This window comes from Cydia splendana, chromosome 21 (genome assembly GCF_910591565.1).
Source record: "Cydia splendana chromosome 21, ilCydSple1.2, whole genome shotgun sequence".
Lineage (NCBI taxonomy): Eukaryota > Metazoa > Arthropoda > Insecta > Lepidoptera > Tortricidae > Cydia > Cydia splendana.
Genome location: NC_085980.1, coordinates 2,654,987 through 2,674,391, shown reverse-complemented (window position 1 = coordinate 2,674,391; position 19,405 = coordinate 2,654,987). Strand labels below are relative to the sequence as shown.

The 19,405-nt window shown below is 35.8% G+C and overlaps 1 protein-coding gene across 1 annotated transcript in view; it reads left to right on the top strand.

Moving 5' to 3' along the window:
• Positions 1–288: 288 nt before the first annotated feature.
• LOC134801172 (protein Skeletor, isoforms D/E-like) overlaps positions 289–19,405 on the top strand; it is a 99,670-nt gene continuing 80,553 nt past the window's right edge. Inside the window, exon 1 of the mRNA XM_063773719.1 lies at positions 289–424. Within this exon, the coding sequence (XP_063629789.1) occupies positions 385–424 (40 nt within the window). The 5' untranslated portion in view covers positions 289–384. The remainder of the gene's footprint in view (positions 425–19,405) is intronic.

Sequence of the window (19,405 nt, the reverse complement as noted above, 5' to 3'; positions counted from 1 at the left end):
GTTCCGTACTTTTTAGTATTTGTTGTTATAGCGGCAAAAGAAATACATCATATGTGAAAATTTCAACTGTCTAATAGCTATCACGGTTCGTGAGAAACAGCCTGGTGACAGACGGACGGACGGACGGACGGACAGCGGAGTCTTAGTAATAGGGTCCCGTTTTACCCTTTGGGTACGGAACCCTAAAAATGCAGTCGTGAGTAAACTTTTTCATCGTCAAAGTATGGTCCAAGATTAGCGGGTCTTGAGCCTCTCGAGTTTGAGCCCCTTGAGCCTAGCCCGTTGTAAAGCGCGCCGCGCTCGCGCAGCCGCCAGTTTCGCGCCGCGCATCGCACGCAGCAGACGCGTGCGCATATTAAGTGATAGGACAGTTCGGTTATCGTGATGCGTTCGGGCGTTCTCGCCGTTGTAGTTCTGTGTATAGGTGAGTTTTATTAAATAAAAAGTTACTATAATTTAGCAATAAATTGTATATTATTAATTTATAAAAAAATAATGAATAAGTTTGGTTTAGGAAGTGGATGGATATTATTCAAAACTTTGCGTGGTCGTTCCCCGTTCCAAGTTTAAGTTTATATTTTATATAATATTACCTGGATGAGTAATAAAATGAACTAAAACAAACTAAGGCAACTATTTACCTGCTACAAATTTAGTTAAATTTAGTTCAGCTGTTAAAAAAGCTTGAAAAGGTAGCTAAATAGATAGTTAATATAATTATGCATATTTATATTACATACTTAAAAATTATAAAAATTAAAAATTAAAATTATTTTCATAATTTGTACAACTACAAATAAAAATTTATTTTTAAATTGTATTATAAGTGCGTTATTAAATTATTATACAAAATGCGAAAGTTGAATAAAGCTTTGGGTAATAAAATAACTCAACCGCAAAAGCAATTAATTATTGAAAATTATTACCTAATAAATTACTTTCGATTTCATGTATTTCATTCTATGGTTTATTCGTTTAATGACTTCCTTATTATGTGATAATTAATATAAAAAAAAAAATATTTTAGAAACTCACACCGTTATTTACCTTCAAATATAATTGCTGTCATATTTAGTGATCCTGAATATTCATAATTTGCATAAATTATTAGCGTCCAATTTATAATTTATATATGCAACAAAGTGTGGAAGAGAAAGACATGCTGCGCCGACCCCAAGTGAATGGGACAAGGGCAAGAGAATGATGATATGCAACAAAGTGAAATTTACAAATCTATTTCAAACTGAGTGTATTGAAAGTTTTAAAATTCATTTTTAATTTAACACTACCCGATTAAAATTTTTGTATCCTTTTTTTTTTAAATAGTAAGCCCCATTTTTTTCGTAATATGGCAGCATATTATACAATAAATATTCAATATTATGACAAGTTTGCATATAGGTATAGCCTGTCCGATTTCTAAGATCAAGTTCACAATACATTTACTATAGCGTACTTGATATTAGCAAAACGGACAAACTATACAATCTTGAACCTTCTCTGAAATTTTTTTTTATGGAGACGTCCAAACTTTAATCTTATTAAAGTAGGATAAACCCTCGCACTTGACCGCTACGTTATCATATTTAACATAATTTTAGCCGATGGTATGCAAGTTTCTCCGCCGCCCCACATTTTATTCAACCGCTCACTTGCCCGCCTGCTATCAACATTCACATTTGCATTTACCATTAGGGCTTAGTATTTTTGATATGCATGGAATCCGGGTTCTATTCCACTAGTTTGTATCCTGATTTTAAACGTGATTTTGTGTCATCTTGATGATATTACGGTTTCTGCATTATGCCACTATTGTGTTGAAAGAAAGAAAGAAAAAACATTTATTTAGGTACATCATACCAAACCAGTTAAATTACAAACAAGACAGATCAGATGGGCGTTAAAAAGGAGTGTTGAGTTAGTTACTTTCGTTTTATACCAACTATAATTCTAATAACCAGCTTCTATGTACTACTAAACTACTCACTCTGTTGATTTAAACTAGTTTCACGCTTCCCCAAAGTTGTCTGGAAGAGTCGATCTCTTTTTTTGGCGAAATTATATTTTTTCATCTGGTTCTTCCTCTCTCCTATATTAGGTACTGTTTTATTTTACTGAGACGCTGCACAATAAAGAACATTAAATTTGTATTTGTATAAAAAACATATTGTTAACAATCGCCAGTTACTATAACATCGCCAATTTCACGTTGGTTCGCTTTAAAAAATGTATAATTTTGTATTTTGTAAATTGTTCAGTTGAATTCGTTACAAAAAATACTATAACTAGATTGATCTGTATCTTGGGACCCTGAATTGCACACACTTTAATTCACATATATATTTACCACAGCAACAGTATATAAATAATGCCATGTTCAAATATTTTAGAGCACCTCTTTCGCTCCGATATATCTGGCTGCACAATCCCATCGGTCATTACCTGTCGTAGTTCAGCTGCATTGCCTAACTGACATTTGCAACCAGTTTCTCGAACAAGACCACATTCAAATTGAACTTTGCACAGTCTGCCACTCTAGAGGGCTATTCGGCTTTTGAGAATCTCAACAGCAGTGCATCTCGCGCGAGTGAAAACATATGTAATTAAATTAAGGTCAGTCAATATCAAAACAAAAGCTGATTTTAAAATTTTGAATTCGCTTTCTGTTTTGAATATGCATTGTACTTCTTTTGTGAGCTCACTCTTTACATTTATATGTAAGTACCTACTTCACTTGTCGATTAGTAATCTCATCTTTTTCTGATCTTGGGATAGATAAATGATTTGGTTGTTATTCATCGTTGTTTGTAGAGAAACTATATTGGCATTTTTTTCCTCTTTAGAAGGAAAGGTCTAAACTTCGTAACCGCTGTTTAGTTTAATGCTAAAACTACTGAAATAAAGTGACCTTGATTTTCTGCACTTTTCGCCTCACATACCGAGCGAAGCGATGTCTTAAGGTCAACTCGGGATACACTTTCATATTAGTATGTCCAATTTGTTGAAATGTTATTAATTTTTTTCATTAAAATTTGATAGAGACGCAGCTTAAATAAATACAATATTTAAGTAAGACTAATAATAATGATTGGGATTTAAGGAATTAGGTATCGCGATCTCTCTTTTCGATGTGAACAACGTGCAAAGTATTTGTAAATAGTATAAAACCTATTTTTCACTAAGATTTCCAATATTTCCATACAATGTGACCCCTTTCATCGCTCTTAAGTGTAGGTATACATGTAGCGTAGTGGGTCAGGTCGCGAAATCGGAGTACAAGCAAAACAACCGCTCGAAGGAATGTTGGCGCCGCGAATGTCACTTGTTTGCGATATCATCCGTTTCCACGTTTACCTACTCTTTTTTGTGTAGTATTAAATGCTTTTGTGTAGTAGTAAAAAAAATCCATTTTTAGGAAAAACTATAATAGCTAGAGAAAGACCGAGATAAGTTTGCAATGATTTTGATAGCACACGCAAAATAGCCAACTACGCCAACTACGTAAAAACAGGACATAATACACTAAACAAACACCTACATAATATGGATAAAACTGACAGCCTGTGCAGAGCGTGAATGGAAGAAGAGGAAACAACAAAACACATACTCCTAGACTGTAAACAGGTAGAAGTATACAGGAACCAATACCTAGGGAATCCATGCACACTGAAGGAGACAGCTAGCTACCTGAAGACCTTGCTAGGTTTCGTGGAGGAGCTGGGGTGGTTATAGTAGGGCAAAATTGGCACAGTGGATGTCAATTTGCGGACAATGCCTTGCAAAACTAAGTGCCTAACTAAGATAGCACACGCAGTGCAAGTGTTATTTTAAACGTCAAACTTATATGAAATTATGGTTCTTATTAGATTTTAGCATATGAAAATTAAAGTGGGTCAGGTGGCTTAGCACGGTCGCGTTTTTATCCCTTGTCACCATGCCTGTCACGTTCTAACAAGTATGTAAGTGCGAAAGGGACGCGCATAGTGATAGTCGATAAAAATGGAACCGTGCTGAGCCCGCAGGTATCTATTAATTTAGATGATTTTTAGGGTTCTGTACCCAAAGGGTAAAAACGGGACCCTATTACTAAGACCTCTGTCCGTCTGTCTGTCTCATGAACCGTAATAGATAGACAGCCGTGAGACTTGCCGCTATAACAACAAATACTAAAAACAGAATAAATAAAATATATAAGTACTTAGATAGCACCGAAAACGCCTGGAAGAGCTATTGGTAAATAGATTTTAAAGAGAGACTAAACTTAGAGTTAGACCAAGTGTTATTTTAAACGTCAATCTTCTATGAAATTATGACGTATAAATAACACTTGCACTGCGTATGCTATCAAAATCGTTGCAAACGTATCTTGGTCTAACTATCACAATGTGGAATTTAGTCTAGGAAATAAATATCAAGTCATCAAACAAGTATGACAGTCTCCTAAGGTCAATGGTCATAAACCGTGCCAGTTACCATCGTATGCGAACGCTCAACCACGCCGTTTGGTCGAGGATGCTTGCGTAAGAGAGTTGCGCAAGGGTCTGCGATGCAGCCTCCTGATACATTAAATAAACAAGTACGCGAAAAGAAAAGTAGCATCATATATGTAATATGTACGTGTAGGCAACTGTCTGTGGTATTGTCGACCTTGCATATATGTGTTTGGTGGTTAAAACTTCGGTTGTACCGTACATATAAGTAATAGCAGAAACAATCGTTATAGAAAAAATGCAAAAAGATGACTAAAATTCGGCGAAGATCATACTTAGCTTTATAAATGGTTTAATGATTTATAGGTACCGATTTAGTTGCGTGTTTTTTTTATCGAGTCTTTTAGAAATAAATAATTCTTAGGCTATGAACGAATGGTGGAAAGAAGCAGTTGTCCTCCAAGATCATTAGAAAATGAAACTAATAACCTTCAAGAAAATAATATACTTACTCCCATCTTAAAGGCCGGCATCGCACTTGTAACTCCTCTGGTGTTGTGCGTGTCCATTGGCAATGGTAATTGCTTACTATCAGGCGATTCATTTACTCGTTTGCCTCCTATCCTATATCATAAAAAACCGGTCAATATGAAAGGTAAATTGTGGTGTGTGGTTGTTGTCGGTTTATGTTCCTTCTAATATTCTGAATAGGTACAGTCAGCTGCAGAGAAAAGGTACCCCCCCCTGCATAGAACTTTGTATGCAAAGATGCTAAGCGAATAGTATTGCTAACTGTACAAGTGTACATACCTACGTACTGCCTACGTAGTTAGCTACCAAAAAAGCGTTATGTTTTGTCAATTACTTTGAGAATTTTTGTCTTGTGAGATAGCCAAGATTTTCTGAATAATCTTCCCATTCAATCAAAACTGTTTCAGTGACTCGAAACAATTCAATCCGGCTACAATCAAATTGCTACTCGGTCTATGCGTTATTTGCATTCTACATCCAATTCTATCTCGTCATCCCTATTACTCTTCTGTGAAATAGCTAGGGTGAGGACGAGATAGTTGGAGAGTAGTTTCACGTTTGTTATGCAACTGTTTGCGACTGTTCCGATGTCGAAGCTGCAAGGAACCTGATTGAATTGTGCCGGAATTTGCTTACGGCCCGATTCGAGCTTTAAGATACGTCAATTAATAGATCTAGAAACGATATGGATTAGATGTCAGTGTCAAATGTGACATTTCTTCAAACAAAAACAACACATTTGCACTGACAGATCTAATCCATATCGTTTCTAGATCTATTAATTGACGTATCTTAAAGTTCGATTCGGACAGTTAGTGGCTTGAAAGGATTTTCAACCCAGTGTTTCTATTTGAGCTACGAAACAGACGTAAAAATAAATACTCCGGGCTTTTTCCTTATTTACAATACTTCTAGTCGATAAATATGTTGTTTTTCGAGTTCTAATGGTTTCTTTTTTATATTAAAAGATAAAAATAGTTTATTTTACAAGTAGGCATATTAAAATGCGCTTTTAGATGTCAAATAAAGCTACACCGGCTCGAACCCTACACCTCTGACCCGAGAAGTCTCCTAAATTGTAGGAGGGTATTCCAAGAAGGGACCGACAAGAAACTCGGCGGGACACATCTTTTCAAAACATTAAGTACTTACCTATATCTTATAATTAACATTCATGGTTACTTCACTAGTAAAATCAGTTCCTTCTTTCTGTCTGTCAAACTGTCAAAACGATTTTATTTATATGAAACACTAGCATGTGACGTAACAATCAAATTACCTACTCTTTATAGTTTTATACGGGTTTTAAAATAGAAATTGTGTCTTAAAAATAACTGCTGTCTACGTTTCTCTATTAATCATCTGATACTTTCATGCATGGTGTGACTTCAAATATAGTCAAATACCCTATCATCGCCATTCAGCGCGGCAACGCCACCAGCCTTCTGGGCACCTTACCATCCGGCGCCGAGCTAGCTCCCATTTTTTTACTTGTAAATATGTGTATATAGTTGTTAAGAGTTTAGTTTTAATTTTAATGTTTAGTTTATTTATTTTGTTAATGCTGTTTTGCTTTCAATAAAATGTACTTAAATATACCTAATGCCATTCATGCATTAAATAAACAATAGTGTACATTTTTTTAACCGAAAGCTTGATGTCATTAATTAATTTAATTACTTAAAATAAGTGCAACTAATTTTCTGTTACTTAATTATCTGAATGTTCTTTAACGTTCTATTTTCACGTGGTCTCTGTCTTAGAATGTTACATCACGGTATTTTCACGCTCATTTCCTCCGTTTTCCTCAGTCATTAACGATCAGTTACGATTAACGATAAGCCAGGGTGCCTAGCCAAGATGCCTATCGTTTACGCCGCAGCGAAACGGTAATCTTTATCGATCACTTCCATATTAGTGGGACAGAAACATGAGCGTTTCATTCGCTACGGAGCGTAAACGAAACGAAACGATACTTATAAGATAATATTAAGAGTAAATAAGAGCGATACAGCGGCAGCTAAAAGCCTTAGGGAGCTTTGTTCGCTGTCATATTTTTTGAATGTATGTATCATAGAAGGTAGGATCCTATAGAAGTGATATACGCGTGACTCCGTGAGGGACAAAACATACGCAATGCGACACTATGATTGGTCGGATTTATTTGTTGCCCACCATAATACATACTAAATTTACGGTGGGAACAAATAAAATGTAAGACTGTGACAAGGACAAGCAATAATAGCTCTTTCGCTGCTACTCCTACTCACTTCCCCCCACCCCTCATGCCAGATCCAGTTATATACAGTCGACGTCAAAGATAATTATGTTTACACTTTTCGCCTTATTACGAAGTAGTAAGGTGCAAAAGTGTAAACTTATTTTTGACGTCGACTGTACTAGATTCATGGTATATACCTATACATACCATGTGTTAATCGTGTTAATACTTAAAACTATGTCTTAATAAAAAACCGGGCAAGTGCGAGTCGGACTCGCGCACGAAGGGTTCCGTACCATAATGCAAAAAAAAAAAACAAAAATAAAAGCAAAAAAAAACGGTCACCCATCCAAGTACTGACCACTCCCGACGTTGCTTAACTTTGGTCAAAAATCACGTTTGTTGTATGGGAGCCCCATTTAAATCTTTATTTTATTCCGTTTTTAGTATTTGTTGTTATAGCGGCAACAGAAATACATCATCTGTGAAAATTTCAACTGTCTAGCTATCACGGTTCGTGAGATACAGCCTGGTGACAGACGGACGGACGGACAGCGAAGTCTTAGTAATAGGGTCCCGTTTTACCCTTTGGGTACGGAACCCTAAAAATGGTATCTTGGATAAGCACCCAGCGAGGTAACGGTAACAAACTAAACTGATCTAAATCTTTAATGATTTCTTTTTACGCACTGTTTCTCGGAATACACTAGAAAGCTTAATGAACTACATTGTTAAACACTGACCGTTGACCAGAAGACCATAAAAATCCATTTTATTCAATGATAATGCGTTTTCTGTTCGCTTTCACATGTTAGAATTATTTAGAAAACGATAGTTTTCTAGAATTGCACCGTTTAAGTAATGGGAAACTTTCTTGCCGGTAGCGCCGTAAGCGCTTTTCCTTTTAAAGTAGTAAATTGGATGGAGTCCGTCTAAACTAACTCTGCACCGATTTTGATGTGACCAAGTGTGAAAGTGTCACTATACACGTCATATTTTCGTAGAAATTTAACGTTTACGGTAGCTCTTTTAACCTCTAGCCGCCCAGAGACCTAAAAAAAAGGTCTCCTGTTCCATTCTAATTTGAACTTTGTGTTGACAAAATCAAGATTTCATTTTGCTTGGCAAGGTTTGACGTATGGGCGGCTAGAGGCTATGGGCCCGATTCGGATTTTGAAATAGACATCAATTAGACATCTTTTAGACATCACCAAGATACGATAACGATATGTTTAGATGGGGACATTATTAACCCGGGGTCCCTTTGTTAGACATAATTTTTTAAGTCATAATGTATTGTTTGTCATGTTATCATTAGTCCTAAAACTAAAACCGTTAACTTTTCAGGATTTTCGTAAGGTTATCCTATAGATAAGTTAGGTTGGGTTTGTTTAATGGCAATCCTGAAAAGGGGATCCTATCTCATCGCTTAATAATTGATTGTCATAATGTAATGTTACGCATAAATCTCTTTTCGCATATTTTTTCTCCAGCTGAAACAGAAAGTATTTTCGAAAATATTTTGCATAGGTTGTGTAGAACAGTGTAGGTTAGGTTTGTGTTATAATTTTTCAGAGTTGTTAATATTTCCAGCACAATAACAATTATGCGAAATGAGTGTTATGCGTAACGTTACATTAGGACAATCAATTATTATGCGACCCAATATGGACCCCTGAAAAGTTACGCGTTACTGAACCAAACAAATTATGACTAACGAAAATGCGGACAAACAATACATTATGAATATTATGATTTAAAACTTTAAGGGGAACAATAATAGAAACCCCAAATAACATTTCGAGGAACTCAAAAAGGTCTATAAATGACGTGATTTTTTATTTTATTTTTATGTTATTTCCTCATCTTGACGTTTTACCGGTTGCATATTAAATGAGCCCAGATCCTTATTTGTTTATTTTTTTAGGGTTCCGTACCCAAAGGGTAAAAATGGGACCCTATTACTAAGACTCCGTTGTCTGTCTATCCGTCTGTCTGTCCGTCTGTCTGTCTGTCTGTTCGTCTGTCTGTCCGTCCGTCTGTCTGTCTGTGACCAGGCTGTATCTCATGCATGAACCGTGATAGCTGGCTGTTGAATTTTTCACAGATGATGTATTTCTGTTGCCGCTATAACAACAAATACTAAAAACAGAATATAATGAATATTTAAGTGGGGCTCCAACGTGCTACGTGCGTGCTATACAACAAACGTGATTTTTTGCCGTTTTTTGCGTAATGGTACGGAACCCTTCGTGCGCGAGTCCGACTCGCACTTGCCCGGTTTTATAGTAATTATTTTAAATGAAGTCTATTTAAATATGTGGCGGTGGTCAAAGATTCCTAGAACAAGTTTCGAGTCAAATTCTCAAGGGAAAAGTTAAAGTTTTCAGACTTAAATCACGAATATATCTAAAAGTAGTAAAAACGCTAGAGACATAAGGGGTACAAACATTATAGTTAATACTCACCAACTTGTGTTTCCCAGCTATTTTCTGTCCAACTTGCAGAATGTAGACGCATATCACGCACGATACCGCGCGCGACTTTCAAGTTTAATTATACATATAATTACTTAATAATGACAATTGCATAAAAACATGACATTCAAACAACGTCGCCATACCAAATTAAGACATTAACAAACAAAAAACAATCATAGATCACAATTAAACAAAATACAATATTTCACAGATTATAATAATTCTCACATAACAATTTATAATATTCATATATTTTGTATGTGAAGTGCAGTTTCTCACGACATTGACCTAAAGTGTCGTCAGATACATAAAGTGTCAAAAAAGATGAATAAAAGATAGAGAAAAACGTGGTCGCCCTTGATAGCTCGTGATTTGTGGTCATTTATTCGTTTTATTACATTCTACAAGTAAAAAACTGTCTGATAAATAATAAGGATAAATCTTTATTATATAATAAGTGTTATAAACACGAATATAAAACTAACTACAACTAAAATACCCTAAAAAGGAGTTTTAAAAAGTCGTAGCGCTTTTTTGGATCACAATACGGTTGCCATAAATTAAATTAGCAATCTCGAGGCCTTTCTCGAAGGCCTGTATCGATTCAAATCCTGAGTTTTTGACTTACATATTAGGTCGGTAGAAAAAAATCACGAACTTACTTGTAAGTCAAATCAATGAAAGCTTATATGTAATACCTGTAATGTGACTTATTTTTTAGGTCAATTTGTAGTTTCTGGTTGCTAATTGTTTTGCATTAATAAGTAAAAAAAAAAATCTAAACATGTAATTATAAGTACGGTATTGTATTCAAATTACTGCAAAACTTGATGTAGGTAATTACTAATTAACAATTGTCTAATGTCTATCACCCACTTAACATCCCACTCGCTATATTACTCGTATATCAGGTTTAGCTGTATAGGAAAAAAACTACTCCTTTTTGAGTTTTTTTTTGTATGAATGCCATTTAAATGAATACAGGACCCCTATTCGACAAGCGACGTTTGACGTATCGTGTTGATCTCCCGTTGATGTGGGAAAAATCATAAGTTCTCGAATACGTATAATGTCAAAATTTGACATTAGCAATCCACAGTTAGGTGACAACCAAACCAAACCGAACCACCCCGAGTTCAGAGTTTAGTTTTGGTTGTATCAAATGATATTATCCACAGTTGATCGAATCAACATGCAATAAAATCAACTGTTGATTTGACGTGGATGCGAAATCTGACAGTTGTACATGTCGGATTTGGCCCCAGGTAAGTGTGGCTGCGGGTTATGTGTGGCTGTTCTTGACATTAGGTCCTCTTTACACATCGATTAGTGTCTATTGCAAGTTCATTCATCCTACATTTCTTCTATTTCACTACATCTTATTAAAAAAAAGTCCCCCGCCGCGTCTGTCTGTTCCGTGTGTATGTATGTTCGGGATAAACTCAAAAACTACTGAACCGATTTTTATACGGTTTTCACTATCAACAGAGTGATTCTTGAGGAAGTTTATGGTGTATAATTTGCTAAGGTTTTGTGTAACCCGTGCAAAACCGGAGCGAGGCGATAGGTTCGAAATAAAAATAAACTTTTGTTTAACAAAACTATCCAGGTACTTGACTCACAACCCTGGACCACACGTCGATAGCCAAACGTACTCGTAGATAATTAGCACTAACCCTTAATTAGTGCTGCGGTTGCTTTGTGGGCTGCGGTGTCCCACCATACCAGTCGGTCGATGCAGTGAGGTACTTTTGGGAAACTAAAACTAATTGAATTGTTTTTTAATCTGTCGATATAGTCAAATCAGTTACTCTTTATGAAACATCAAAACGATTTGTTATAGCGCGCATTTACTTGGAGCAAGTGTTTTCATTAACCGAACGAACGATTACTCGCTCAGAACTCTTCAGAACACTAAGTGAAAACGCGGTTTTAAATATACATACATCTACTACCAAAATAGTAGGTAGGTACATTATCTACGATACAAATGCGAAAAATAGGAAATATCGCAACGAGTGGCGATAAATTAAAAGACGACCGAAGGGAGTGTTTTAAATCCACACCAGTTGCGAATTACCTATTCGCACATGTATCGTACAACGTTTTACAGTACATATGGCCCTTTAAATTTTCGACATAGTGGCTTAATGTGCTCATTATCGCACTAGTGCGGTAAAGTAGCACCATATGTACTGTAAAAAAAATTAGGTACCTAATTATAGTCATCAAACATCGCATCTTCGCATCCTTAAAATTTTTGCGACAGTTGCGATGCAACCATTCAACGACTGTCAAAATGCATTTGCGAGTCTCTGACAACCCTTTAAATGTTTGCAAAACTTCGCACAATTTGGTATCTTCGTACGAGTGGCCTGGGTTACAAAATGTTATCTTTTAACTGAGTATATTTTGTTCTTTAAATAATAAAGCAATCTTCTAAATTGTAATACCTGTTTTACTGTATTCCAATTTAAGAGATTAGTTCTACTGCCGTTTTTTCGTTAACGTAATCAATTAACTGTAAAACGAGGTATAAGAAGCGCAACAAAAACGTGGCACTGCGCAGTCTCAAGTAAGATTAACAACGCATCGAGTACTTATTTGTGAATTCTGTTTCAGCAAACTTGGACAGAAAATTAAAATGTTTGTAAAATTGTCTAGTGCTTTAAAACTCAGCATCAATATTGCCAAATTATGTACGAAAACTTTTCTCATTATACATTATACTTATGCGTATTGGGCACCCTCCCGAGGGCACCAAATTTTGATAGGTATTTTTAATTTTTAGTTTTAGTTATTTTAATTGTAGTTAGTTTGAGTTTAGTTTTTTATATTCCTGTTCATGTCCTTTAATAATTTATATTAATAAATATTATACTTATAAAGGTTTAAATATAGAATAGTTTCAATCACGGGAAAGTTAAAAGAAACCATCTTTAAATGTACCTCAGTAGGATTTAGTATGTAAATTTAAATAGGTATGTGATTCAGTACCAAACATCATAATCATCTTGAAATGTGTCTAACATCAGTAGTTATATTTTCTTAATATTTAATTGACTAAATCAACATAATGTTTTAATGGTCGTTGTGGGAGTAGTGGGTCGCGCAGCGGTACCTGCAGCGGTCGCTTGCGCAGGCTTGCGCCAGTAAATAAAGATGTTATCTGCCAAACAGCATAAGAGCCATCTAATTTCTGTGTATTAACAACTTTTGTCAAGGTTTTGGTTAGAATGCAAAAGTATCATCTTATCTACGCAAATCATGGCCACAAAAGTAAACATAAAAGTCTGTCAAGCAAAGTCTGACAGTAGCAATGTACAGCAAAGTGAAGTATGGCAACACTCAAAGAGCAGTATTGCGTCAACAAAACCAGCAATGTAGGTACATCGAACCAAAACACGTAATTATCATAACCTCAAATTTTACAAATATATACGATGGGTAGGCAAAAAAAACAGTAATGAAAACAGGACTAGGTACTACCTACTCAGTTGCTTACGTGACAATTAATAGAGTTAGACCAAGAAAAGTCTGCAGTGATTTTGACAGCACACGCAGCGCAGGTGTTATTTTAAACGTCAAACTTCTATGCAATGACTCTTGCACTGTTTTTTTTGCTCGGACTCCGCCTGTCAGTTATTTTCGAAAAAATTGATTACCAACATTTTCATACATTTTATATTTTCTTAGAAAGGCTGCATTTATAAAATATTTTTAGTCCCATATTATAACCCCTTTTAGTCAGTATGCCTACAGCCATATCATCAAAACATTGGTTATTTAGTATACGTATATAAGTTAAGCCGTAATACGTCAAAACGACCTATAAAAACTGAAAGAGTGAAGAGTCATACGTTCTTTTAGTTTTAACGTAGGTAGTCTAAAAGCTAACTGCAAACTTGAAGGTCTTTAGAGACACGAAATAATTGCAGTTGGTTAAGTTTTTAGTATTATGTAAAGTGGCGGATTAGGCACACATGAATATGCATTAGGTCTTATGCCGTTGGATTAAGGTTTATTTTATTAAGCTGAACTTTGAGACGAGGTTAGGTCACTGAGTGTAGCTCTGAATTATTTAATGTGAATACTTTGGTTAGCATTAATATGTTTTTGTTAATACAAAGGCAAAATTCCAGACAGATTGTGCTAGAATTATATGTACTTATGAATAAATATTGAAGACAATAAGTATAGATTATATAATAATCAGTGATCGTTAATTTTCCAGCAATTTTGGTGCAGCATTTTTGGTTAAAATCATCTACTCTAGGTGGAATGGATAATTAGGGTTAATAACAGTAATATTAACCTTAACCAATCCTCTCCCTAGAAAAAAATTGAAGAAAATCCTTTATTTTTACTATGCTGCATCAAAATTGCTGGAAAATTAACGATCACTGATAATAATTCGGATCTCCTACTAGTCAAATTAGTTTCTTTTTTTATACCTGCAACACGATTTGCTAATAAGTATGGAATTTATATCAAAACTAATATTGTGACGTCACGGTTAACTCACCTACTTTTTATTTTTCTATGCGATTTATTAAATAGGAATTCGGTTTAGAAATAACTGATATCTATGTTTTTCTAATAATTATCTGGTGCTTTATTTCGTACATGGTGTGAAATAATTTATTTTTAATACAGGAATCATCCCTATTGGGAATGCCAGAAATTGCAACTTGGAAAAATCGATTACCGGAAAATACAGTACACACTCGGTTTGTCCAATTCCAATAGATAAGTTACTTTTTTGTGGTCTTTCCGTGACCACAGCTGGTGCAACTCAGCTGAAACGTCGAAATTTAAGGTAAAAACAATGAAATTATATCGCGGTAGATCCGTTTGTGTAATTAAATATGAGTACAAAACGCGAGAGTTTAAAGTGTTAGATAAGTTACTACAGTGTGTTGTGTGTGTTTATGTCTGTGTGTAAACTGACAAGGTAGAGCTCAATATCGTTGTTTTCACCGTCGTCACATTTTTATCGTCAACTATTAACTTTCACAGTCATGAGCCCAGCAATCATCGTCTATCAAGATCGAATATTCATGTTCATGTTCTAAGCTCGTAAGTCGTATCAATCTGCGGCAATCAATATACTCATTAGTATGTAGATTTAAGTTTTACATTTACGTTAAGTAATTTTAATTTTTGCCTTCCTGTTCCTGTGGTCAAACATAGATAAAGACCTCAAACGATCCCATGTCAGAAGAGACAACCCAAAACAGAGTAGCTTGGCGCAGAAATGAGGAGGCTCGACCCCAAATACAGGGAACAGAATGAAACTGACAGTGCCAATTTAAATAAATATTCCCACTTTAAATCAATAAAAAATATAAGTTTAAGAAAAGTAGGTATAAATAAACTTAACTAAAAATACTTATATGTAAATAAGTCTATACAAGTTGAATACCTACACTCTGAAAAATATTACTTCCTTCATAAGTCGGTTAAAACAATTATGTTATTCACATGGGTAATGAATATTCGTAGATTCCATTGTTCCTCGTAATTTGGTGTTGAAGATTACGTTAACAATACTATCAGCGCATCGGAGAAAACGCTGACGTAACGCCGAAGAAAAGTTATTGGTGAGAGTAACATTTATCTAGCAATAAGCTGAAAAACCTAAAATCCTTTAAAGTGTTATTCTATGGAACTTGCTATATGCTAACTAATACAATAAAAAACTTCACCATTGCTTTTTCCAATTATTGCTATTGATATTTAATTAATTAGCTACCTCAAATCGGCACCTGGCGGGTGTCAAATGTCACCGACAGATCATGAGAATCTCAGCGGCATGCATGGATGTAAGTGGCGGCATGTCTAAATGAATCATAGATTAATTTCAACTTAATAGCCTATAAAATGATACAAGCTCTTATCGGGTGAAAATCGAGCCTTCCCGATTAATTTTAGTGGGACTAATGATCAGATTTGGTTAATTCATTTAATATTCGTTGGCCACCTGGCAGTGAGCTCATCATGGGTCACTCCTTGAAATAGATCCTTTGACGCTGGTGTCAACGCAATTAAAGTGGCTATAAGAATTATATTATAGGTACCACTATAGGTAGCAATGCAAGTTGCAGAAAATTCTACAAAATTCCGAAAATTTCTGGATAATTTTATGAGAACAAAAGAATTCAGTTTGGAATTATATTATACTCGTATAACTCGATGCTCTTAACTATTGACGACTGTTTTATTCAATATTTACGCACGTAACTTTAGCGTATTTCGTGTGTCATATAAATCCTAAAAGCATTTAGTAACTGGAGACGCCTTGGCTGTCATTTCACCTCACATAAGTAGTTTACAATAATGTTAAATTACTACTACTGTACATCCCGTAAGTTTGTCTTTCTGACCTGACTGGAGTTTTCCTCTCATGTACTCGGAGGTTAGCTGGAAGAGATCCCTCATAGGGATAAGTTCGCTTTTGTACTTCCATTACTGTAATTTATTTTTGTAAACCTGTGTTGTGTACAATAAAGTGATCACTTAAATTTACTCTAAAATAAGACAATAGTCCATGCGTTATATGTCTGTAATTACAGCCAAAGTTGTATTTATCTTTTTTTTAGCCGAATTCAATAGGAATTGTGTCTGTCTGTGAATGCCGTATTTGTGTTACAAACGCATTGTCTTCGTGGTTTCGTAATTCTGGACAAATGTTAGGTCATAATTTTACTAACAGTACCTAACTCTTAAGCCTAGATTCTAACTATTTAGTTATCCTTAACGTATCAGTGATATACAGATGTAGTGCATAATTGTTTTCCATCGTATTTTCTCGGAAACGTTCGTATTTGTCATGCTACTTCAGTCAACATCAGTACTTTTTGTACCGAGACTGACTGAAATAGCAAGACACGTTCGTACGTTTGTGTACGTGTACTGTAACTCAGTTTCTGGAAAACTAAGATCATAAGCGAGGCGTACTACACTAGTAAGAACTTGCATGCAATTTACGTTACATTTCCGACTACCTACTTACTAAGGTAAACTGCATTCAAAAGTGTAATTAGATACCGCAATGTAATGAAAATTGCATTTATGTTCTTGCTAGCCTAAACATCGCTTTACTCGTAAGGTAAACGTACTAGTGCTCGACATGCTAATGCCCAATAGATGACACCTTGCTGTCACCTCTATTGACAATGACTTCAGTTTCAAGATGATGTACGGGACTCCGTCGAGCACCAGTACGTTTACCTTACGCTGGTTAGCTTTTTTCTAGTTAAATACCTATATTTATTGCAAAAACAACTTCTTGCGCAGTTGGTTGATATCGCTCAAAGAAACCCGAACAGTAGTGAAACATTGCAACTTATTATATCACAGTCAATTAAATTTGAACAATCTCTGTCACACGTACAACGTGAATATTACACTAACACACTACAAAGTAGCTGTAATCAACAAAAAACTCTGTGGCAAATCGTAAACAACGTCACAGGACGCGCCTCCGGCAAGCGTCAATGCAATCTGGACTTATTAAGAGATAGCCGCGGCCAACAATACACATCGCAAAACCGGTTAGCTAATGACATTAATATATTTTTCTTATCTGCTGCAAGTACTGCAAATGCACCCACAGCTCGCCCGGAACTAGCAAATGTATTATTATGTAATTCGTCCGCCCCAAGTCCTGTTTCCGTCAAATTATCCGCGTTTACCTATGATGAGTTGCACAAAATCATAACGCAGCAAATAGCTACAAAAAACACCTGCGATATATACGACACCTCAACTATGTTACTCAAAGTTGGACTTCCGTTTGTCATAGCTCAACTAACAAATATTTTCAACCAATTAATAAAAATAGGTATTTATCCGCGCATACTTAAGAAAGTAAAAGTAGTACCCGTTTATAAGGGCAAAGGCCAAAAGAATGACTTAAAAAACTACAGGCCAATCAGTATAATACCCACTATGGCCAAAGTGTTCGAAGCTGGCATAAGTAATCGGCTGTATAACTTTTTAGAAAAGTTTCAATTACTACACTTCAAACAATATGCCTATCGTCGAAATCGCTCATGTGTGTCAGTTATCCGCGAAACATTACAGACCATAATGCAGGCCAAAGAAAAACATTTACACGTAGCCATAGTTCTCTGCGATATGACGCGCGCATTTGACCTTTGCGATCACAACGTCTTAATCAAAAAGTTTGAGCACTACGGGCTGCGCGGCCCTGTTTTGAGTTTGATGATCGACTTTTTAAAGGAAAGACAGCAATTAGTTGTAATAAATAATGGATCAACAAAATCGGATGACGGCTGTGTTGACATGGGGGTCCCCCAGGGGTATAGGGGTATATAGGGGTCGTCCTTGGCTAATTTATGCTTTCTATTGCAAGTCAATGACTTACCAGACGCGGTGGACGGCAATATGTTCGTCTTTGCTGATGATGCTTGCGATATAGTAACCGCCCCGAACATAGACTGCCTAGAAGCATTGATTGCTCGTGACGTTCATAAACTCCTCCACTGGTTTTCTGTTAACGGACTCGTCCTAAATGTAGCAAAAACCCAGGTTCTTCATTTTAACCTGGGTGGCAGACCTCCAAGACCGCTCGCTGTAGTCATTAACAGCACAACACTCCCACAAGTCACTTCTGCCAAATTCCTGGGCGTTACCCTCGACACATCACTAAAATGGGACACCCAAATTCAATTAGTCTGCACAAAGTTAGCAGGAATCTGTTTTGCACTTAAAAGACTGTCTATTATTCTTCCACAGGCCCAAGTGCGTGGCAGTTATTTTGCCCTTTTCCATTCTGTGCTAAACTACAGTCTCGAATTTTGGGGAGTCGCCGCTGACTGGCATCGCGTCTTCGTGCTGCAGAAACGAGCTGTAAGAATAATAGCCAACGCCCCTCCCGGCTCACCAGCTCGCCAACTATTTACATCATTACGAATAATGACATTACCATCGCAGTACATTTTCAACATCGCGAAGTTCGTAAGAACCAACATTGACGCATTTCCCCTCAGGGCGGGTAACCTAAGAAGCCTAAGATACAGGAACAGAGGTATACTTGAAACATCTAGATTCAGACTAACTAAATCTACCAAAACGACGTATGCTATGGGCCCCAAAATCTATAACGCTATTCCTGAAGATATAGCCAGTATATCAAATGATAATTCATTTTATAATAAGTTAAAAAAATGGCTAATTGACAATGCCTTTTACGACATTAATGAAATATTGTAGAACACAGTAAAATAGAATAATTTTCATGAGTAATTTTATTACATAGGTAATTTGTGTACGTACAATAATTAATTTTATTGTACACATTTGTGCATAATTTTCATATCATTATTTTGATGCTTTGCTTAGTTATTATTTCACCGTTTGTATATTTGACGTGTAATGTATGTGTACATTATTAATAATAAATATGAATATGAATATGAATATGTCATTGGGATAGTTAGATCTTATTCTTCGGAACGAGCAGCCTTGCAAACTGTAAAACGAACTCTAGGTGGCCCATGGGATGCTCCGAGCATCTCAAAAGCCTTTACTCCATCATTGGCTAAATGTGACATGGATGTCAACTGCAGCTGAATTACTGTAGCGGCTTCATTACTGCCGCCACTATATCTATCAATTTACTTGATAAAATGAGTGACGGAATGAACGCCATAATCGCGGCAGTAATCCGGCGACCGTCACTCATTTTACAGTTTTGTACACATATTTAATTACAC